This window comes from Rhinoderma darwinii, chromosome 5 (genome assembly GCF_050947455.1).
Source record: "Rhinoderma darwinii isolate aRhiDar2 chromosome 5, aRhiDar2.hap1, whole genome shotgun sequence".
NCBI classification, from domain to species: domain Eukaryota; kingdom Metazoa; phylum Chordata; class Amphibia; order Anura; family Rhinodermatidae; genus Rhinoderma; species Rhinoderma darwinii.
Window position 1 is genome coordinate 209,552,932 of NC_134691.1, and position 24,844 is coordinate 209,577,775.

The 24,844-nt window shown below is 41.7% G+C and overlaps 1 protein-coding gene across 2 annotated transcripts in view; it reads right to left on the minus strand.

Moving 5' to 3' along the window:
* The window catches only part of LOC142652836 (carboxymethylenebutenolidase homolog), a 103,291-nt gene that overhangs the window by 890 nt on the left and 77,557 nt on the right, over positions 1-24,844 (minus strand). For both annotated transcript variants that reach the window (XM_075828522.1, XM_075828521.1), the window contains one exon: positions 14,691-14,782. In XM_075828522.1, the coding sequence (XP_075684637.1) occupies positions 14,691-14,782 (92 nt within the window). The remainder of the gene's footprint in view (positions 1-14,690; positions 14,783-24,844) is intronic.

A 24,844-nucleotide genomic window follows, 5' to 3' on the forward strand; every position in this document is an offset into this window, starting at 1 on the left:
TTAATATCATCGACAAATGCGGGGCTTTCTTTCACTCGGTTAGTGAGTAAATACATAGGTAGGGCATTTGATGTGCAGTAGCGTTTAGTCTGGATTCACACATCGCATATTTGTTGCAGATTTTCATGCAGATATATGAACCACAGCGAGAAGCGGATCTAGGAGGAAGGTATTAGTTCTTCCTTTATATTTCCCATTTCTTTTGAAACTACTTCTGCTCTTGGCTCAAAAATCTGCATCAAAACCTGCAACAATTACGTGATGTGTGAATTCAGCCTAATAGGTTTAGTTAGTAAGTTAGAATCAAGTAGCGTTAAGGAACTGCGTATAAATTAGTTGATCATATATTAGTGTCAGGGAAGTTTGTTATATAGCATTAGGGTTAGTTTAAGTATAGTGTACTAGGGATGGTTATAGACCGTTTATTAGCTATTTAGCATAGATATGCAGTATATATAGCATTAGGGTTAGATTGTTAGCATTAGATAGGGACGTTCTCAATCAAGAAAAAAAAAACAATAATAGATGTTCTTCACTTTTTAAAAATATAAAACAAAAAAATATATTTTTAATTAAAAAAAATTCTGAGGTGCTGTAGTAAATCTTCTATACGACAGGTTTTGTTATTAAGTTTGCTGTAGTATAGTAATTTTTTTGTACTACAACTTAGTAAATACTTCTAAAATGTACATATATATATAGCAAACAAAAGAATTGAGACAGCACCCCACAGGCAGGCAACGTTTCAATCCGGTTTACTGGGATCTTTCAATCTTTGCCGGATTCACCTTGCTGTAATTATGGGAAGTGCTCCCTCTGGTGGCCAACTTAGGAAAACATGTCAAATTATTATTTCGTTTTTAATACTTACCCCCGTGTGGAAGAAAAAAAAAATACACAAAAAAAATAAATAAATAACTTACTAATTTGTGACATATTCCCTTTAACCCACATATTCCCTTTAACCCCTTTAGGACACAGCCTGTTTTGGCCTTGTGGCACAGCGGATTTTTTTCAAATCTGACATGTGTCACTTTATGTGGTAATAACTCTGGAACGCTTTTACCTATCCAAGCGATTCGGAGATTGTTTTCTCGTGACATATTGTACTTTATGTTAGTGAAAAAATTTGGTCGATATATTCAATATTTATTTGTGAAAAACGTCAAATTTTAGCAAAAACTTGCAAAAATTACCATTTTTCTAAATTTAAATGTGTTTGCTTGTAAAACAGATAGTAATACCTCACAAAATAGTTACTAGTTAACATCCCCCATATGTCTACTTTATGTTTGCATCATTTTTTTTCACGTACTTTTATTTTTCTAAGACGTTACAAGGCTTAGAACTTTAGCAGCAATTTCTCATATTTTCAAGAAAATGTCAATAGGCCATTTTTTCAGGGACCAGTTCAGTTCTGAAGTGGTTTTGAGGGCCTTATATATTAGAAAGTCCCCATAAATCACCCCATTTTGAAAACTGCACCCCTCAAAGTATTCAAAACCACATTCAGAAGGTATTTTAACCCTTTAGGCGTTTCACAGGAATTAAGGCAAAGTAGAGGTGACATTTACAAAATTTTTTTTTTTTTACCGCAATTCATTTGTAATAAAAAAAAAAATCTGTAACACAGAAGGTTTTACCAGAGAAACGCAACTCAATATTTATTGCCCAGATTCTGCAGATTTTAGAAATACCCCACATGTGGCCCTAGTGTCCTAATGGACTGAAGCACCGGCCTCAGAAGCAAAGGAGCAGCTAGGGGATTTTGGGGCCTCCTATTTTTAGGAATATATTTTAGGCACCATGTCAGGTTTGAGGAGGTCTTGTGGTACCTAACAGTGGAAACCCCCCAAAAGTGACCCCATTTTGGAAACTACACCCCTCAAGGCATTTTTCTAGGGGTATAGTGAGCATTTTGACCCCACAGGATCTTTTTAGAGCTAAGATGACCAAAAAACAACGATTTTGGCACTTTCAATTCTTTATTTCTTACAGCGTTCACCGTGCGCAGTAAATTAAGTTTTACTTTATTCTGCCGGTCGGTACGATTACGGCGATACCATATGTGTATAGTTTTTTTTAAAGTTTTGCAGCGTTTGCACAATAAAATGACGTTTCTATAAAATAATTTATTTTCTGGGACACGCTATTCTGAGCCGTAACTTTTTAATTTTTTCGTCAAAAAAGCTGTGGGAGGTCTTGTTTTTTGCGGGACGGGTTGTAGTTTTTATTGGTACGATTTTGGGGTAAATGCGACTTTTTGATCACTTTTTATTCTATATCTTGGGAGGGGTGGTGACCAAGAAATAGCGATGCTGACATAGTTTTCCGTTTATTTTGTTTGCGGCGTACACCGTGCGGAAAAATTAACATTATAGTTTCATAGTTTGGGCCGTTACGAACGCGGTGAAACCAAATATGTGTACTTTTTTTTAACGTTTTCATTTTTTCCCTATAATAAATGACTTATTATAGGAAAAAAAACAACTTATTTTTACACTTTTATAAAACATTTTTATTAACTTTTTTTACTTTTTACACTTTATATTTTTGTTTATTAACTTTTCTTTTACTTTTTACACTTTATTTTCTTGACCTGCAGCTTTGATCGCTGCTAGAATACATTACACTACCTGGGTAGTGTAACGTATTCCAACTGTCAGTGTGACGTCACAGTAACTCTGACAGTTGGTCTACAAGGATCAGCAGAGGCTGATCCTCATAGGCTGACATACATGGCAGACCTGGGGGCCGTTGTCTGGCCCGCGGGTGCCATCACAAGCATCAGAAGCCCCCACGATTGCATGGGGGCTGCTGATGCGCTACAAACCCGCTACATGCGGAGATCGCAATCGAGCCCCGCATGTAACGGGTTAATTGCCGAAATCAGCGGCGATGAGCCGCTGATCGGCAACACTGGAGTGTCAGCTGTCGGGGACAGCTGATCTCCAAGTTCCCGATGCACACTGTCGCCGACAGTGTGCCATCGGGAACGACACAGTGACTTTCTGTCACTCTGACAGGAAGCCTATCAGGACCAGCCGAAGGTTGGTCCTGATGGGCTTCCGTCCATGGTAGACCCGGAAGCCATTGTTTGGCTTCCGTTTGCCATAGTAACTATCGGCAAACCCCGCGATTTTGGACCGGGGTCTGCCGATATGTTAGAAACCCCCAAAATTCGGTGATTGCACCTGATCGCCGAATTGAAGGGGTTAATTCGCCGAAATCAGCGGCGAAGGACCGCTGGTCGGAAAGAGTGGAGTGTCAGCTGTCGGCGACAGCTGACCTCCCGGTTCCCGATACACACTGTCGCCGACAGTGTGCACCGGGAAAAACTCAGTAACTGTACGTCCTTGTGCGCTAAGACACTGGCAGCAGGGATGTACAGTTGCGTCCTGGTGCGCCTAGGGGTTTATAAACCGGAGTTAGAAGGAGGTATAAAAGTCCCTGTAAGTACTCTCCTTTTCTTTTACTTAAAGGGAATGTGTTGCCAGAAAAACATGTTTTTTTTTTTAAAAATTAAACATTTAGTGTGTGGGTGATTAAACATTGTTCAAATTTTTTTTATTTTTTTGCACGAGTCCATGTAATATTATAAATTATTTCTAATTTATAATACTACCCATTTTTGGTCACTAGATGGAGCTGTTCCCAAAATTGCAGCATTGCAACATTGGGTTAAAAGCCCTCGCTCTAGTGAGCTCTCAGCATCCCCCCCTCCTTTATCCTGGCTAGTGCCGGGATAAACGAGGGGTTTGAAAGGTTTAACCTCCTACACTGTGTGTCGCCATTTTTTGAGGTAACCCACAGTGTAGTAGGTTTACATACAGTAGTAAACACACACAAACACTAACATACATTGAAATCTCTTACCTGCTCCTGCCGCCGCGGCTCCCTCCGGCCCGTCCGCTCCCTTTGCTGCCGCTGTTCCATGTGCACAAGTCCGGAAGCCGCGACCAGAAGTAGTAATATTACTGTCCGGCCGCGACTTCCGGTCCACAGGAAAATGGCGCCGGACGGCGTCAATTTAGAATAGGACTGTGTGGGAGCGGCGCATGCGCAGTTCCCACACAGACGCCGTACACGGCAGTCAATGGGACGGGAGCCGTTCGCAGTCCCTATGGGACTGTGGCTGCCGTGTTCCATGTCTGTGTGTGTCGTTAATCGACACACACAGAAATGGAACAAAAAATGGCAGCCCCCATAGGGAAGAAAAAGTGTAAAAAATAAGAAACAGTAAAACACAAACACACAAATGAAAATAAACGTTTTTATTAAAGCACTAACATCTTTAACATATAAAAAAATTATTTGCGATGACACTGTTCCTTTAAAGAGAAAAAGAGAGAGAAAAAGAGAGAGAGAGAAAGAGAGAGAGAAAGAGAAGAGAGAGAAAGAGAGAGAGAGAGAGATTACTCCTCAAACAGCTAGTAACAAATTTTAAACCAGACCCTTGGTCTTTTTCTGTTTGGGGGATATTTACACTATCCATCTGTTAGAGATCTCATATAAAAAAAAAATCCTCTTTGCTTAGCGTCAAGTAATATGATCTTTCTAAAAGCATCACTCTATTCACCTTATGGTGCCATTCTACTTCCCATGGGAAATCTTTTGAGATCTATTTCTAAATGATAACCAATCTTGCCAGAAACAAAATATTTCTAATTAGAATGCTACAACCAGTCTTTCAGAAGACCGGAGGTGCCATAAATAAATAGCATCGGTTTGATTGGAACCTTATAGATGCTGCTACTCCACTCCAGTATCTATGTAACTTGGGACAACGCCACAAGTGGATGAGAACTGCTTGATGTATACCGCATTTCTGACAATTATCGTTACTCCTTAACCCCATAATCTTTAAGAGCTTTGTTGTATAATAAAGTGTTTTTTTGGATTAGGTCATATCAGAGTTGTTTGCATTTGTTTTGTATGTGAGGTTTTTCTATGCGCCTATTATAAGATGTTACAGTTGGCAGGTATCAGCTCGCCTATCAAGCTGGTCAACCACCATTAACCCCTTGGAGATGCCGCCAGATCTTGTTTTTAAATTGTTTCCTCTACACCTTCCAAAAGCAATCTTTTTATTTTTCCGTCAACACAGCCGTATGAGAGCATGATTTGTGGTTTTTATTGGCACCATTTAATGTAGCATATAATATACTGGGAAATTATAAAAAAAAAATCTATGTGGGGTGGAATGGGAAACAATAGTGAATCGTCCATTGTTTATAAAAAGTTATTTTTCTCACGGTGTTCACTTTGCGGTAAAGACAAGATGACAACTTTACTTGTGGGTCGATACGATTACGACGATACCAAATTTATATAGTTTACTACTTATACAAAGAAAAAATAAATGTTTTTAAAAAACAAACAAACATTTTTCTGTCGCCATATTCTGTGAGCCATAACTTTTTATTTTTCCGTCGATTGGGCGATCTGAGGGATTGTTTTTTGTGAGGCGAGCTGTAGTTGATATTATTTCAGGGTACATGTATAACGGTTCTCACCGGTTTGTTTGTGGATCCTCTGTGTCATCTGGGAGATGGTGCTTGTAACCCAGGGCACGCTTGGCACAGCAGGTTTAGAGGCATTCAGATGAATAGGCCAGAAGTCAGGACAGGCAGCAGACGTCATAACGGGTATGGATAGAAATGGGTCAAGGCAGGCAAGGATAGTACAAGTTCCGGCAGAGGTCACAATGGGAAATGCAGACAAAGGCAGAAGGCAAGGTAACAGGGAAACTGGGTACAGGGAAGCTCACAGGGTTAAAGGGCATGTGTCGCTAGAAAAATATTGTATTTTTTTTTTAGTTAAACTGTTAGTCAATAAATGATTACACATTGTTCTTAATTTTTTCCCAAGTCAGGAAATATTATAAATTAGATTCTAATTTTTAACATTTCCATGCGCTGGTCACTAGGGGGAGCAATTCCCAAAATTGCAGCATTGCAATGTGGTAAAGCAACCTCATTGCTTTATGCTGCAAATTTGGTGTAGACACACACGCTCTAGTGTGCTCATACAATCCCCCCTCCTTTATCCTGGCTAGTGCCAGGAGAAAGGAGGGGGTTGAATGTTCAAAGGACATAGGAGGATTAGATACAGTGTAATCACACAGTATAAGGGTATGTGCACACACACTAATTACGTCCGTAATTGACGGACGTATTTCGGCCGCAAGTCCCGGACCGAACACAGTGCATTGAGCCGGGCTCCTAGCATCATACTTATGTACGATGCTAGGAGTCCCTGCCTCGCTGCAGGACAACTGTCCCGTACTGTAATCATGTTTTCAGTACGGGACAGTAGTTCCACGGAGAGGCAGGGACTCCTAGCATCGTATATAACTATGATGCTAGGAGCCCGGCTCCCTGCACTGAGTTCGGTCCACTACTTGCGGCCGAAATACGTCCGTCCATTACGGACGTAATTAGTGTGTGTGCACATACCCTAACACGAACATACACAAACATAACTTACCTGCTCCTGCCGCCGCCGCTGTTCCCTCCGCTCCCTCTGCTCCTAGTGCTTGCATCTGAACATATGGACGGAAGCTGCGACCGGAAGTAGTCATCTTACTGTCCGGCCGCGGCTTCCGGTCCACATGAAAATGGCGCCGGATGTCGCTCGGCCGAAGACCTTCCTTTTGGACTGTGTGGGAGCGGCGCATGCGCCGTTCCCACCCACACAGACGGCGTACGCTATAGTGAATGGAACGGCTCCCATTCGCATTTACTATCGGGATGTATGTGCCGTATTCCATCTCTGTATGTGTCGTTAATCGACACATACAGAGATGAAAAAAAAAATGGCAGCCCCCATAGAGAAGTAAAAGAATGAAAAAAGTAAATTACAAAACACACAAATAAATAAAATTTATTTTAATAACATACTAAAAGCAAAAACATATAAACTTTTTTTTTTCGTGACACCTTCCCTTTAACTTGGTTGAACTTAAGGGGGAGGATCCTTAAATAGGAAGTCTTAGGATTTTGCCACGCGCTGGCCCTTTAAGAAGGAAAGAGTCAGCGTGTGCGTCCTCTGGTGGCTGTAGCCGTACATCGTGGATGCCGGCCGTGGAGGGAGGTGAGAGATCCAGTTACCTGACGACGCCCAGAGCCAGCAGAGCGTCCGGATCGGGTGAGTGGAGCTCGGGACGAGCATGAGGGAATGGAGGGTATAGGAACCGGAGCAGAGGCCGTGGAAGCAGCATGGAAAAAAGTTTTAAAAAAAACAAACAACTTCTTATTAGTTTACCAAGGGGACTTGAACTAGCGATTGTTGGATCGATTGCACAATGAAGACCCCCAGGTCTGCCATCTTTCTGCTCCTACTAATTGAACCCAGTAACTTATGTTTTGCAGTGAATTGTGCTATTTACTGTCTTCAAATAACCCCCGCCTCTGGCAGGGCTTAATAGAAGCACAAAGATGGCAGACCTGGGGGCGTTTATTAGGCCCCCAGGCTGTCATGACAATCATCAGAAATCCGCAATCGTGTCACTAGGGACCTGTAAGGCTGTCAGAGGGGGCCGCTCCCCTCTTTCTCACGGTTAAGATACTGCGCTTGCTTTTGATTGAAGAATCGAAGTGGTTAAAAGGCCAGGATCTGATTTATCTCCGATCCCGGTCGTTGCAGTGTATGTTACAGCCAACACCCACTGAATATGGAGACGGCTCAGCCAGTTAGCCCGCTCCATACTCCACCTTGGTGGTTGTCAAGTAGTTACGTCGGATGCCGCCAAGGGGTTAATGTATCACATGTCCAATGCAGTGCCTGGGCGTACCGGTGACATCAGGGTGCCAATGTCAGCTGGGCAGGATGTTTTGTATTTACGAGTGTTGAATTTATATTACAGCTATGGCCCTCCACTTCAACAAAGAAGAGGGTCTCAGGATTCCTAATTTTACATTTGTTAAATGGTTATTAACTGTATATTATGTTATATAGTTAACAGTTTTGGTGATGAACACCCATTAAAGTTTATAAAGTCATTACCCTGCAGTCTAAGCAAGACATAAGACTCAACCCACTGGTTAGGAAAGTTGTTTCCCACCATGGTGTGCGTCTCATTTCCATTGAATGGGAAAAGTTAAAGGGGTTGTCCAAAGGCCACCAACAAAAAAAACCTCCCCAAATACTTTTTAAATGCTTCCCTAGTATTAATACATTCTTATCTACCTACTAAAACACATTTTAGTAGCAGTAACTTACCCCCATATCACGGATCAAACGCTCCTTCATTTCCGGTTTGAAGGCGGGACTTGGGCACTTCGGAACTACATATCTCGTCTTGCCTGTCTCTTGTTTCTGCAGCCTAATCCCCGCCCTCTTTACTTATTTACCAATAGGTCCGCCCCATCTGAGCTGTTTACATCCTCTTCAATGTTTTCCGCCCAATCCCAATTAAACTATTATTTTATTAGCTGGGAAGTATGGAGTATGTGCAGTCAGTGCTTGAGTAAAGTACACACTGATATACTGCGCATGCGCAAAAAATACCCAGTTTCTCGCACTACTAATCCATAGAGCACTGAAATTGTGTTTTTAATTACTATTAAAGAGGCTCTGTCACCAGATTTTGCAACCCCTGTCTGCTATTGCAGCAGATAGGCGCTGCAATGGAGATTACAGTAACGTTTTTATTTTTAAAAAACGAGCATTTTTGGCCAAGTTATGACCATTTTCGTATTTATGCAAATGAGGCTTGCAAAAGTCCAAGTGGGCGTGTTTAAAGTAAAAGTCCAAGTGGGCGTGTATTATGTGCGTACATCGGGGCGTGTTTACTACTTTTACTAGCTGGCCGTTCTGATGAGAAGTATCATCCACTTCTCTTCACAACGCCCAGCTTCTGGCAGTGCAGATCTGTGACGTCACTCACAGGTCCTGCATCGTGTCGGCACCAGAGGCTACAGTTGATTCTGCAGCAGCATCAGCATTTGCAGGTAAGTAGCTACATCGACTTACCTGCAAACGCCGATGCTGCTGCAGAATCATCTGTAGCCTCTGGTGCCGACACGATGCAGGACCTGTGAGTGACGTCACAGCGTGATCTCTGGAGAACACGGCTGTGTCTGCACTGCCAGAAGCTGGGCGTTGTGAAGAGAAGTGGATGACACTTCTATACACAACGCCCAGCTAGTAAAAGTAGTAAACACGCCCCGATGTACGCACATAATACACGCCCAGTTGTACTTTTACTTTTCAACACGCCCAGTTGTACTTTTGCAAGCCTCATTTGCATAAATACGAAAATGGTCATAACTTGGCCAAAAATGCTCGTTTTTTAAAAATAAAAACGTTACTGTAATCTACATTGCAGCGCCTATCTGCTGCAATAGCAGATAGGGGTTGCAAAATCTGGTGACAGAGCCTCTTTAAGTGGTTCTGAATATTGACAAGGGTGTAGTATTCTGCAGACACACCCCTCTGATAAAAATTTAGCTTTGTATTGTACAGCTTTTGTACAATAGATACAGACTGTGGTGCGGAGAACGTAATAACTACTGTATTAAATGTTACATTGCAGGTTTTTAACATGTGTTAGGACACTAAATACACTAATTAAAATAACATTTTATATTTATTCTTTAGATCCATACTAGCTCTATGGATTAGTAGACTGGGTATTTTTTTTGCCTTTGGTAATTTGTTTGTGTACATGTTTGATAAAGTGCAAACACCAACAGGAGTAGGAAGCTGGAAGGTCACGTGTTGCTGTGTCTGCGCGTCTTCAGGTAGGCTGAAACTTCAGAGCTTCCGGGGTCACATGACCAGGGGTTCTGTTTAGTGATTCTGGACAAAAGTTGAAATGCATCACTATTGGTAAGTAAGTTTATATCTATTTATAAGGTTAATAAGTAAGAGTTTGGTTTCTCTGGACAACCCCTTTAAATGGATAGTAGGTGGCATACTGGGGATATCATCTGATTTAGAGCTAGGCATGTACTGGTACTGAACAAGTTTGTTACATTTAGTCAAGTGAAAAGTGAGAAAACAAAATTGAAATTGTCCCTCAACAAATGTGAGTAAGGGCTTATTTAGACGAACGTGTAATACGTCCGTGCAACGCGCGTGATTTTCACGCGTGTCACACGGACCTATGTTAGTCTATGGGGCAGTGAAGACTGTCAGTGATTTTTGCGCAGCGTGAGTCCGCTGTGTAAAACTCACGACAGGTCCTATATTTCTGCGTTTTTCGCGCATCACGCACCCATTGAAGTCAATGGGTGCGTGAAACTCACACGCACCACACAGAAGCACTTCCGTGGGACGTGCGTTATTCGCGCAACAGCAGTCAAAAGTATGTTTGGAAACAGAAAAGCACCACATGCTTTTCTGTTTACAAACATCAAAACGGAGTGTCATAATGATGGCGGCTGCGCGAAAATCACGCAGCCGCACATCCTATGTGATGACACATGGAGCTGTTAAGTGCCTTTTGCGCACGCAAAACACTGCGTTTTTTGCGTGCGCAAAAACGCACACGCTCGTGTAAATACCCCCTTACAGTTAGGGCACATTTGTCTTTCACAAGAACAAGAATGGATGTAGTGGATCAATATTTATATTGATAAAGTTTAAGATGGTTTCTGTGATGACTGCAGTGCAATATCAAGGGATACATTAAAGGTGTTCTCCCCTTTGCACAATCCCTACTTGTTCGAAGGATCCCTTTGTAACGGGGGTACATGACCACACATGGAGATTGGTAGCGACTCGAGATTTAGCTGCTACAGTAGTCCACTTCAGGAGAAACGTTCCGGCCCCTTTTACCAGTGTATAAATGTCGCAGGCACGAGTGTATAACAAATTGAATCTTTAATGAAAATTGACTTCTCTTGGAGTGGGTGAACTTTTACAATGTTACACATACATTTAACACAATCTTTGTCAACGGAAACTTTTTACACTGGTTGTTGGTGATGACTTACCCAAGTCCCAACTCCTGCATACACAGTAGGCCTCAGAGCCTACTGCCTCACTTGGCAACTCGGCTTTAGCAGTCCTTTTAGCGGCTTTTCCCTGCCTGGCTACTTGGCACTGCACGCCTTAAATATTGTGCATCTGGGTGGATGAATGTTGCCATAAATCCCCCACGTATCTCAGAAACAACAGGCCCTCTTTCAACTACAAGAGGGGTGAACGAGTCACTATCTGATCACTGGTAAACTCTCAACCCTTAGCACCAAGAGTTTCACCCTTTTATTCCATCTGTTGAGGCTCCACAATGCTCTCCAAGACATGTGACTACGTGCCTATACTTGCAGATCTCGGGGGCTCCTGCACTGCAGTACCTGGGATGTCCCACAACTTGCCGCCCAGGAATGAGACTACCCGGAGTCTATAATACCCCTTACCCATAGAGGATACCATGCAATTAAAGAGTTTTGCCCAAGGAGAAGTCATCGCCACCCATTCACACAAACATATAACTATATGAACATAATTTAATTACATTGTTTATACTTCTTATACCTTGACTATAGACAGATAATAAATTGTTCCCCTCCTGGGACCCCTAGCGATTAGCTGTTATCTGTGGAGAAATCTGGCAGTAAGTGTTCAATTTCCTCGTAGTGCTACCACAGGGGATATTGAGCATTACACAGTGCACATTTAAATGAATGAGTTGTCTGTGCATTGCAAGGCAGGAGAGATCCTCAAGAGCGAGAGACGCTCTTTGTAGTCGCTCTCCACTCTAAGAAATAAGGCTGGATTCACACGAGCACATTACCTCCGTAATGGACGGACGTATTTCGGCCGCAAGTCCCGGACAGAACACACTGCAGGGAGCCGAGCTCCTAGCATGATAGTGATGTACGATGCTAGGAGTCCCTGCCTCGCTGCAGGACAACTGTCCCATACTGTAATCATGTTTTCAGTACGGGACAGTAGTTCCACGGAGAGGCAGGGACTCCTAGCATCGTACATAACTATCATGCTAGGAGCTCGGCTCCCTGCAGTGTGTTCGGTCCGGGACTTGTGGCCGAAATACGTTCCGTCCATTACGGACGTAATGTGCTCGTGTGAATCCAGCCTAAGGATCCTGAACAGGAGACCCCCTCTATTAACTCATAATACCCTAATGGGGTATGTTAAAAAGGTTTTTCTAAACTGGACAACCCATTTAAAAGAAAGAAAATTAGTGAAGCCACTTTTTCAACTGTTCAACTTTTTTTTATTGAAATGAATTAACGACATAAAATAAAGCAAATTTGCAAATATTTTTGTTTAAAAATTTCCTATCATTTTGTGCATGAATCTAATACACAATGTTGTCACCCAAGGCCGCAAAATGTCTTGAAATCCATGCACAAAACCTTCCAGCATGGCGGACTTGGAGCATTCCCAAGGACACTCCAGCTCTGCTTCCAGCACATGACACTCGTCACAACAATGGAAAGGATCATCAAAATGGAACTGCTGTCTTTTGCACACATTAACCATCAGATAAGTACTCTTCTCTCTCACCCCCCAAAGTTGTTCTGTAATGTACTGAAAATTGGTCATCTCACTCCCTTCTCCTTCTCACTCTTCATTTCTACAGCCCCTTTTAACATGTGAGCCCCTATTTCTAACCTTATCGCTGTAGACTTTAAGGTGCATCTGGGAATCCTTATGGCTGGTGCATCACAAATGTAACCATTACCTTGTTCGGACTCAGTTTGTAGCCTCTGTTGGCAGTTTAGTCAAATTTGATGGGAAGAACAGCACTGCATGTAAAGCAATTTTCCCCATCAAAATGACGGATAACACGGCTAAACCAAATTAATATAAAAGTCAATAGGTTGGGGTTTCCAGTATAAACAGAATCCTCGTTGCAAATGTGAACATGGACTGTCTCTATGAGGCTTCTAGATTTGAACATCCCATACCAACTGATGGCCATAGTACTCCCCATTGCACAATGCCCAAAGGGCTTATAGTTGGCTCTGCCTTGCCTGTCTCTTTCCCCAACAACCTGAAATGTTGGTTCATCTACTTTGGACACTATTTGGCCTGCATTTGACTTGCTTCTCTCTTAAGAATCCCTTCAATTTCCTCCCTCTCTCTGTTTTCTCTCTCTTCATTTCTAACTTGTTATTCACTGCCACCTCTGTTGCCTTTCCTTTACTCGATTTATCTCCACCACCTTTGGCTGCCTGAGCTAGACATGCTTTACTCCTCTCCAAAGTGTCTTTTGGTTTTTGTTGTTGATGTCTTGTTCCCCATTCTTGATGCTCCCCCTTGGGCCTTGTGCCTCTTGGACGGTGCGTTTCACCTGACCTATTGGGTTGTGTCCTTTTCCATTTATAATTCTACACAGGGCCCCTCCACCTGTATGCTGAGGACACTGCCACTCTACTGTACACTGCCCTCTTTCTAAGCCACCATTGCTTCCCACAATGTGAGACCTTATCTCCCAAGACAAGTGCACTATGGCATTATACTATTTACTACTTTTTATAGCATCCATGCTAATCTATTTGCAGAAAGCCCACTTTTTACCTCCTCCTCCCCTCGGTTTTTGACTCCTTTCCATGTACAATTTCTCCTAGATAAAGCCTAAGATAAGAAAAATTTAAAAAAATTCCACACCCTTTATAACACAGTTCAGGACCCAGAGGGCAGGCATATTTTGATCTCTGGAACCATAGTGGATGATGACCCGGTTACATTTGTCTTGTCCCATGGAAAAATGTTCCACACTTGGTGGTCTTATCCTAAATTCTGTAGACTTTGAATAAGACTTTACCACCCGATTCACAAAGTTACTGGATAGAACTTGTGAGGTGCTCCTCAACAGGAGACTAGCTGCCTTTTTATTTATAGCTTGAGCAGCAGCTAATGGGTAAGCTTGAAAGCAGCAAATGCTGGATTTTTCTGACATCAAGCAGAGATAGAATTACTACATGGTTAAAGAGAAACTTGCTGCCTTGTCACGGGAAGCTCCTAATTCAATCAAGAGACCTTGGGAACTGTGGAGAGCTTATGCCTTCCCCACCTCATGAACCTTCCTGCCGTTACTACATAGGATCCCTACAAGTAATAGGCCCAAGAAGGCCTCTGTTTCTCCTAATTCTTTTTGGTGTTTTCTTGTTTGTAGTTACCAATATAGTCCAGGGCCCTTTTCAGAAAGCCAGACTTCCTTGCTGTAGTCACACATTTCTTTGTACTGCTTTGACATGTACTGCATTCTGTGATTAAGTTGTACACATATTCATTGAAAATTAAATAAAAGCTACATTTAAAAAAAAAACAAAAAAAAAAAAAAAAAACAATAATAATTTGACACCTGTTCAAGCAAATTTAGATTGAGTGCAAACGTTTTACAATAATACATTTTTCGCCCAATGGGGTCAAGTAGATTACTAACGTTTGACATAGGGTTGGAAGAGAATTATAGCATTTATTGCCTTTATTCCAATTGGTTCATACTGCTATAAGCCCATCTTGTTTCATCACTTTCTGGTCTATGGGGGATGACAGTTTGATGGTAATCTAATAAAAGGTTATTTATCCAAGCGCCAGGACTTTTTCACAAGTTTAAAGTCTATATTAATTGAAGAGATTCCTACTTTGATATTTGCTGGTCTATGAAACATTTTCTGGAAAATATTCAGACTTTTATTACACCATCCTTATTTAACTTTTTTGAATTACACATATTGAATGTTTTTTGAATTACACATCCTTACCCGTTCAAGTGGAATGATGGGATCATTTTCCGCAAATATGAACAATGTTGGATTTAACAAATTATACCGATCTTCAGTGTCAGAAATTATTCCTGTGTATAGAACACACATAAACCAGTATTACTTATGAACGCATACATATTTTAATCATATGTCTACATTTTAAATTACTATCACTATCATTAAGTATTATCACATATGAGATTTATTATAATCATTATTATTAAAGCATACCTATCATTACATTTGTTTGCAAAAATGTGTAGGACATTTAAATATATGAAACTTCGCAATATATCTTATTAAAAGAAAACAACATCCAAAAGTTGCAAAAAATAGGAAGGTAATGGCGCTACCCGTTCAACTTTGAAAAAACGTGTCCAAGAATACGTATAAGTAATCTACGCATTTCACGTTTCCGATCTTGAGGAAGGGACAGGTCCAGTTCTGAAACATGTTGATTTTACTTACACCTGTGAAAATAAAGGTTTCAAAATCTATCTGTAGATACATTTTTCAAAATTGAATGGGCAGTGCCATCGCCTACCTATTTTTTGCAATTTTTGGATGTTTGTCCTAAAGACGTGTGGCCCACTTACTGGATCCGAACAGTAAAATGGCTGCTGCCCGTGGAAACAAAGCAAGCAACGGGGTTGTGCTTTCAGTACAACACTAAAAGGTGAGCACTTTTCTTTCATTCTGTCCTGTGTAAAAGAAATTACCCAAGAGTATGTCAAACTTCAATCAACAAAAGCGGGCCCCCTCTTCCTGACCCCTGTCAATATTGGAAATAGTGCTCCTAGCAGTAATGGGCAGATTGCTCAATGTATTTACACCAGCATGCTTTCTGTTGATGAATCTAGTGCATTCTGCACTGGGGGAATGACTGACACAACCAGATGTAAGGTGTGCCAGTATTAATAAATCTTACCCTATGTGTTTAACATGCATTTAGATTTTTTGCATGGCTTCTGTAATTATGTTTTTTTCTTTCAGTGCACATGCTTTTTCTAATGCAATGTTTGTTCTATATGTCTAATTATATCCAATCTCTCCTTTCAATCTGCCGAGCATGTTACGTCCGTAATGGACGGAACGTATTTCGGCCGCAAGTCCCGGACTGAACACACTGCAGGGAGCTGGGCTCCTAGCATCATAGTTATGTACGATGCTAGGAGTCCCTGCCTCTCCGTGGAACTACTGTACCATACTGAAAACATGATTACAGTACAGGACAGTTGTCCTGCAGCGAGGCAGGGACTCCTAGAATCGTACATAACTATGATGCTAGGAGCCCGGCTCCCTGCAGTGTGCTCGGTCCGGGACTTGCGGCTGAAATACGTTCCGTCCATTACGGACATAACATGCTCGTGTGAACCCAGCCTTAAGGACAAAACAGGCTCAGTCCTGAAAGACTAAGCAGATTTTTTTCAAATCTGACATGTGTCACTTTATGTGGTAATACCTTTGGAATGCTTTTACCTATCCAAACAATTCAGAGATTATTTTCTTGTGACAAATTGTACTACAGTGCTAAAATTTGTTAGACAAATTAATTGCTTATTTGTGAAAAACACCAACATTTTTAGACAAATTGCAAAAATTAGCATTTTTCTAAATTTGAATCTATATCTGCCTGTAAGACAAATGGTAATACCACACAAAATAGTTGATCGTTAACATTTCCCATATGTCTACTTTATGTTGGCATTATTTTTTGAAAATGCTTTTATTTTTCTAGGACTTTGTAAGGCTTAGAACTTTAGCAGCAATTTCTCAAATTTTCAAAAGCCTATTTTTATAGGGTCTAGTTCAGTTATGAAGTAGCTTTCAGGGGCCTATATTTTGGGAAACCCCCATAAATCAGCCCATTTTAAAAACTGCACCCCTCAAAGTACTCATTGTGGTGCCAAAATAAAGGAAACCCCTAAAAAAAAATACCCCATTTTGGAAACTACACCCCTCAAGGAATGAATCTAGAGGTGTAATGAGCATTTTGACCCCACAGGTGTTACATAGATTTTATTAGAATTGGGCAGTGAAAATGAAAAATTAATTTTTTTCCCAAAATTTTTCCCTTCTTCATCAAATAAATGAAAAAAAAAGCACCCCAACCTTTGTAAAGCAACTTCTACGGAGTAGGGAAATACCCCATATATGGTCATTAACTGCTGTTTGGGTACACGTCATGGCTCAGAAGGGAAGGCGCGCCATTTGGCTTTTGGAGAGCAGATTTTGATGGGTTGGTTTCTTGGCACCATGTCGCTTTTGCAAATCCTCTAAGGTACCTGTACAGTAGAAACTCCCCAAAAGTCACTCCTTTTGGCAAACTACACCCATTGAGGAATTCATCTAGGGGTGTAGTGAGCATTTTGACCCCACATGTGTCTCATAGATTTTATTAGAAATGGGCAGTGAAGATGAAAAATTACATTTTTTCGAATAAGACATAGCTGTAGTTCAAAATGTTTCATATTCTCAACAAATAAAGAAGAAAAAACACCACAACATGTGTAAAGCAACTTCTTCAGAGTAGGGAAATTCCCCATATGTGGTCATAAACTGCTGTTTGGATACATGGTAGGGCTCAGAAGGGAAGGAGCACTATTTGGCGCACAGATTTTGCTGGATTGATTCCTGGGTGCCATGTTGCATTTACAGAGCCCCTGAGGAACCAGTACAGTAAAAACCACTGAAAGGAGATTCTATTTGGTATACTACCATTTTGGTGAGCATTTTGACTGCACAGGTTTTTGCTGAATTTATTAGCATTGGGATGTGAAAATAAAAAAATATATATATTTTTTTCCAATAAGATGTAGTTCTTGCTCAAAATTTAGCATTTTCAGAAGGACTATAGGAGAGAAGCACCTAAAGTTTGTAAAGCATTTTCTCTCGTATATAGCAATACCCCATATGCGATCGCAAACTGCTGTTTAGTCAGCATTTTGACCCCACAAGTGTTTTGCAAAAATTAGTACACAATAGATGTTGCAGATTGAAAATTGGCATTTTTCCACAGATAAGCCATTTCAGTGCCCAAAGTGTTTTGCCCAGCTTGTATCACTGGAGACACACACCCCATAAATTGTTAAGCGGGTTCTCCAGAGTACAGTAATACCCTATATTTGGTCATAAACTGCTGTTTGGCCACACTGCCAGACTCAGAAGGACCGTCATTTTGCTTTTGGAGTGCAGATTTTGCTTGGTAGTAGTTTTGTTTGGGGTTTTACTGGTATTTCAGTTTATAATGTGGCAGCATATGTAATCTGTGCAGAGTACATCAGGGTATATATAAACTGGGCGGAGTACATCAGGGCAGAATAGGATGATGTAATAATGGGGTGAATGAATAATAAATCCATGGATTGGTGTGGTACGCTTTGAAATAATCCTTTATGCAGAGGCCGGGTTTTTTGGGTATTATACTAAATATCTGTGCTTCAGTATTGACTAATCTTTGACTTCTTCACTAGCCCTATAAGCAGCACGAGGCCCTAAAGTTTCCCCATTTCTGCTGCATCTATGGGGTCACCTGTGGGGTCTAGCAAATGGTGATGTGGGGTTTTTAGTGAAAAACTACTGGACCTAAACAATTAGTCTGGGCCGTCATTTAGCATCATTGCATTTTGAGAGTCATAACGTTTTATTTTTCTGCTGACGGAACTGTGTGAGGGCTTGTTTTTTGCGGAACGAGCTGTAATTTTTATTGGTTCCATTTTGGGGTACATGCGATTTATTTTATTACTATTTATTAAATTTTTTGGGAGACGGGAAAGCCAAAACACAGTCATTCCAGCACTGTTTTGCTTTTTCTTTGTTACAGTGTTCACCGTGCAGTATAAACATCATGTTAACTTTATTCTGTGGGTCGATAGGATTAAAAAATATATATAAATTTGGTATTGCTGTAATGTTTTACTACTTGCCCACAATAAAAATACGCTTTTCTAAAAAAAATCATGTTTTAGTGTCGCCATTTTCTGACAGCCATAACTTTTTTTATTTTTCAGTTCAGATCGATGTGGGAGGGCTTTTTTTGTGCGTAAAGAATGGTCGTTTTTGTGGGTACCATTTTGGGGTACTTGCAACTTTCTGATCACTTATTACCGTATTAATCGGGCTATAAGACGCACCTGACCATAAGACGCACCCAGGTTTTGGACAACAGAAAATTTCTGTTTCACCACATTCTGAGAGGCAAAACCTTTTTTTATATATTTTTTCATCGATTGTGCAGTGTGAGGGCTTATTTTTTGCGGGACGAGCTGTCGTTTTATTGGCACCATTTTTTGGTACATACGATTTTTTTGACCACTTTTTTTAAATTTCATTTTGTAAGCACGAAGGTAAACAAAAAAAACTATTCTGATGTTTTACATTTTTAAACTCACCGTGCGAGTTAAATAACGGTATATTGTAATAGATCGCACTTTTACGTACGCAGCGATACCAAATTATTTTCTTTTTTACATTGTGCTTGGGGAAAAATGTGAAAAGGTTTTTTTTTTGAACATTTAGTATTTTTTTTTTTTATACTCCTGAAAATTTATCTAACTTTTTTTTTTACACATTTTATTTGTTCCCCTAGGGGACTTGAACCAGCGGCCACTTGATTACATGTGGAGTTACTGAAACAGCGTAACTCGCTGAGCTACGCTGTTTCCCTAACTCCCATAGTAGTAATTGGCAGTTACGTAAGCAGCGTAGCAGTTACGTATGAAGCTTCCGGACACAGAACGCGGAAGTCACAGCTTCCCATGCAGCTCTCTTGGTAACTTTCGGTCCCTGTTCTTCTTATCGATCACACATGTATCCCCTATCCTTTGGATAGGGGATACATGTGTTTTATGGCACAACCCCTTTAAGCTGCCAGGAACAGTGAAATTGCTGTTCCTGGCCGTTAGAGCAGCGTGTCAGAAGCTGACACCTGCAGTGGATGGAGCGGGCTCAGCGCGTGAGCCCGCTCCATACATCATCCCACCCCCACTCCATGATGTGCCGGCACGTCATGGGTCAGGAAGGGGTTGTGATGAAGCGCTCAGGGGGCCTGGCGATGCTGGGTCCCTTGACTGCAGACTATAAGACGTAGGGACTTTTTAGCAAGATTTATTCTTGCTAAAAACTGCATCATATCGTCCGAAAAATATGTTATATTTTATGTGAGACAAGATGACCAACAAAAGAAATACGGTCATTGATTTTTATCAATGTGTAAAGGATCTGCCAGACACAACTTCTGTGTCGACGCCCATAGGTAATCAGTCTGCACCTGCTTCTATGTCTGTGAGACGGACTCCATCTTCCACCACCCAGGATGGCAGGCTTAGGAGTGGGAGAGCCTATCACAGCCTGGCCAGACGGAGCTAGCTCCCGCCCTCTGTCTATTTATACCTGCCTTTCCTGTTCCTCCTTTGCTTGTGATTCTTCTCTGTTGGTTTCCTGGCCCTGCTGCAGCTTCTTGAACTACTGATCCTCTGCTTGTGATTGACCTTGGCTTTACTGACCATTCTTCTGCTCTGCGTTTTTGTACCTCGCTCATCTCCTGGTTTGACTCGGCTCGTTCAACTCGCTTGTTGCTCACGGTGTTCCCGTGGGCAACTTCCCCATTTCCCTGGCTTCTTTGTACCCTTCTCTGTTTGTCTGTCGTGCACCTATTGAGTGTAGGGACCGTCGCCCAGTTGTACCCCGTCGCCTAGGGCGGGTCGTTGCAAGTAGGCAGGGACTGAGTGGCCGGTAGATTAGGGCTCACTTGTCTGTTTCCCTACCCCGACATTACACAATGTCACAATGTGACATTTTTATAGTTCAGGCCGTTTCGAATGCAGCGATACCAATTATGTATAGTTTTTTGTCGTATTTTTTTTCAATTATAAAAGAACGATCAGAGAAATAGGGCGAGTTATTGTTTTTATTACTTAAAACTTTGAATTTATTTATTTTTCTTAACATTTATTTTTTACACTTACTTGCGGACTTGAAGATCTGATCTTCCCATCTCCTGTACAATACACTGCACTACTTATGTAGTGCAGTGTATGGTAACTGTCATTCTTCAACTGTCAGTTAAGCCTATTAGGTCCTGCCTTGGAAGAGAGCACCCAGAGGCTTTCAGGACACATATTTTGCTTGAAAATGTTTTAGGCCCTACTGCACACTTGGAGAGGCTTTGAGCTTCCAGAATGATAGAAACTCCCCATAAATTATCCCATTTAGAAAACTAGACCCTTAAAGTATTTATCTAGTGGTGTATTGAGAATTTTGACCCCAAAGGTTTTTGCTAAATTTAATGCAAAGCAGGTGGAAAAAAAAATCCACTTTTAAAGACCGAGCTCTTTGTAAAGCAAACATGAGAATGAAGAAACACACCCCAAAATCTATCACCGTTTCACCTGTGTTCAAAAATACCCCCATTGTGGCCCTAATGTGCTGCCTGGACACACGGCACAACCAAAAGTAAGAGAGCACCCGGTGGCTTTCAGGACACATATTTTTCTTGAAAACGTTTTAGGCCCCACTGTACATTTGGAGAGGCTTTGAGCTGCATGAAGGATAGAAACTACACATAAATTACCCCATTTAGACAACTAGACCCCTTGAGGTATTTATCTAGGAACCGCTATGTGCACAAAACAACCATTCACCTACTAAATATGTAAAAGGAACAGTGTCCAAAACCATCTATAGGAACAGTAAAGGATCACTAGTCCCCAAAATGATGTCAGTATTTCCAGAAGTATTGTCGGGTACAAGAGATCCTGCAGAAACCCGAATGAAGTAAAGCCCATAGTGTATTGACTAGGAACAGCTAGATTATTAGTGATCCTCCAAATAAAAAAAAGATGATGCCCGTTTCACCAAACATAAATATTAATAAAAATAACCGTTTTGTTCGGCAGGACATAGTCATTAGAACAGACAAAAGAAACAAAATGATCAAAACTATAAAAGGGGTAAAATATTTTCTGAAAAAATAAACTCTACTACCTCTCCCAAAAGAATTCCTCCCCACTTGGAAAGCCCACAAACTAAAATTAAAATATTAATTAAAATTTACTTACTAAAAAAAGACCCCCCTCTCCCATTTTGGCATTCCATAAATAAAAATAAACTGTGTGGTACGTTTCAAAACAGGGGTAGTTGCTGAGTCCTGGTTGAGATGGGCACATCGGGCAGTAGAAGCGACTATCCCTCCTCCTTCCATGCTTACTACAAACCCGGCATCTTTTTTGTGGATATCTTTGGGTCTCGGTGGGAGGGATGGGGTGAAGAAAGTGGCGCTCTGTAAGTCTTCGCACATTCTCAGACTCGTGGGGTTGTGCAGGGGCAAAGAAGTCAAATAGGAGACGCTCAATAACCTCCTCCTGGAAATGAAGGAAGGTGAGCGTTCCTTGTTTTTTTAATTTTTTATAAAGAACAAGACTATTATAGGTAGGAATCTGCATTAGGTAGATTGCTACCTTTTTGTACCAGGCCCCGGTCTTATGCTTCACCAAATAAGGTTGGAGCACCTGGTCCGAGAGATCTACACCTCCCATAAATTTATTGTAGCCCGTCACATAGACAGGCTTAAGCTTTCCACGGTGGCCCCCTCCTTCTAACTGCCACTGACTGCAGAGTGGACAACATATAAACGTCCTTCTTGTCATTCCACTTTACTGCAAATAAGGGCGGATTTACACGAGCGTGTGCGATTTGCGCGTGCAAAAAAACGTGGCGTTTTGGGCGCGCAAAAGGCACTTAACAGCTCCGTGTGTCATCACCATATGATGCGCGGCTGTGTGATTTTCGCGCAGCCGCCATCATTATGACACTCGGTTTGTAAACAGAAAAGCACGTTTTCATTCATACTTTTTACTGCTGTTGCATGAATCACGCGCGTCCCACGGAAGTGCTTCCGTGTGGTGCGAGTGATTTTGCGCGAAAAACGCACAAATATAGGACATGTCGTGAGTTTTACGCAGCGGACTCACGCTGCGCAAAAATCACAGACTGTCTGCACGGCCCCATAGTCTAGCATAGGTCCGTGCTTTTCACGCGCGTTGCACGGACGTATTACACGTTCGTGTACATCCGCCCTAACTGCTTGCTTGCCAGTGCAAATGGCGCCCCCCTTTCAACACGTCTGGACACCAATTGTTTTGGGAATCCCATACTGTTTTACAGACTGTGTACACATGGTACCCTTGGTGCAGGAATGGCACCATTAGGTCCCACACAATTTTGCCGGATGTGTGAATTGTCTCTGGGCAGCCCGGGGGATTAGTTTGGCAGTCTTTGCCTTCATAAAAAAAAACAAAAAAAAAAAACACAGGTGTACCACGTTGTGCTATTGCACACCTTATATCAGGGGTCTCAAGCACGCGGCCTCTGACATCGCTGTCCATACATCGACAATGATGTCAGGGGCTTCCCCAGAGCAGGAGTCCCAGAGATGTCAGGAGCACAGCTGGAGTCCCAGGAAGAGCCTACTAGCCAGAAGCGGCTCTGCTCTGGGAGTCCAGATCTGGGCAAGCCCCTGACATCACTGTGGCAGCATCTGCGGAGGGCATTATTTAGGGGTGTGTTGCATTATCTACAGAGGACTCTGCGGCAGCATCTACAGAGGACTCTGCGGCAGCATCTACAGAGGACTCTGCGGCAGCATCTACAGAGGACTCTGCGGCAGCATCTACAGAGGACTCTGCGGCAGCATCTACAGAGGACTCTGCGGCAGCATCCACCGAGGGCACTGCGGCAGCATCCACAGAGGGCACTGCGGCACTATCTAAAAAGGGGCTGCCCAATCTTGACAAGTGTGTCTGCATTTAGCGACAGTAGTTCAAATAACTAATTGATTAACAATAATTTTGTATTGTATCAAATTTGAAAGTAATGCGGCCGGTCAACTTCCCATTTTTTCTATATGCGGCCCACTTACCCGGCCGAGTTTGAGACCCCTGCCTTATATAGTTTAATATCATATTTGGCACGTTTGGAGGGGATGAACTGCCGGAATGAAAGACGGCTTTTATAGCTCATCAGAGATTCATCCACCGATAAAGTTTTATCTGTGTTGTAGGATTTAAGAAAGGAATCTTATAGGAGGGAAATTAAATGTCTCAATTTATTAAGGAGATCGTAGCCTGGGTCATTTCTTTGGGGGACTTGGGAGTTATCTGTAAGAATGCATTATTGATACATATCGGTGTCGGGACATAACTGCTGCAAATACAGGGGTAGCGTGGACAGCTCTTGATGCCCAGTAGGAGCGGATAGTTGGTTTTTTGACCAACCCCATTATTAGAGTTAGGCCTAAAAAAAAATTAAGCTCAGAGACACTAGTGGGGGTCCATGATGAGTAGAGGGATGTGGGTTTCTGTGCAATAAATTGTCTTGCATAGATATTTGTCTGTTGGACAATTAACTCCAGGACTTAGTCACTGACAAATATGTGGAAGAAGTCACAAGGGGTATAATTAGCAACATCCACTTTTATTCCTGGAGTTGCTGACAGTTGCGGTACCTGGGGGGGAAAATGAAATTGCAGGATCCCAGAACATGGGAGGGACTACACCACTAGGCCCTGCACCACTAGGCCCTGCACCTGGGGATTTGACAGTGATAACAGATTCCACAAACATAGGGCTATGGGGTCCAAAGGTAGAAGTAGAACTTGAGTCATCACTGTATGAAAAAAGTTCTACCTCAGAAGCAGAGTCACTGTCACTACCTGAACAGCCGGAGCATAGCAAGGTGTACGCTTGCTCCTCAGTAAACATTGTCCGAGCCATTATTTTGGTAGAACTTTAAACAACAACTAAAAAATTTACCTGTAATCGTTAGGCTACTAACTTTTTTTAAGGTTTTTATTTTTTTTATAAATATATTTTTAAACTAAGGAAAAAGAAAAAAAAGATACCCTGCCTATCACTAGGTAAATAAATCAAGTCCTAAAACCAGCACAAAAAAAAATTACGTAAAACTGGCTAACAACACCTGACGCTGCCAGAAAACGTACTGATCACTTGTGCTCACACAGGGGATGAGGGGGCACAAATGGGGTGATTAGGGGGTACAGACTTGAAAAGTTTGTGGGTTTTTTTTTCACTTCACTTCACTTATAAAGCTCAGGATTTGGTTATAGTGTCTCTCTCTCCTCTCACAGATCAACT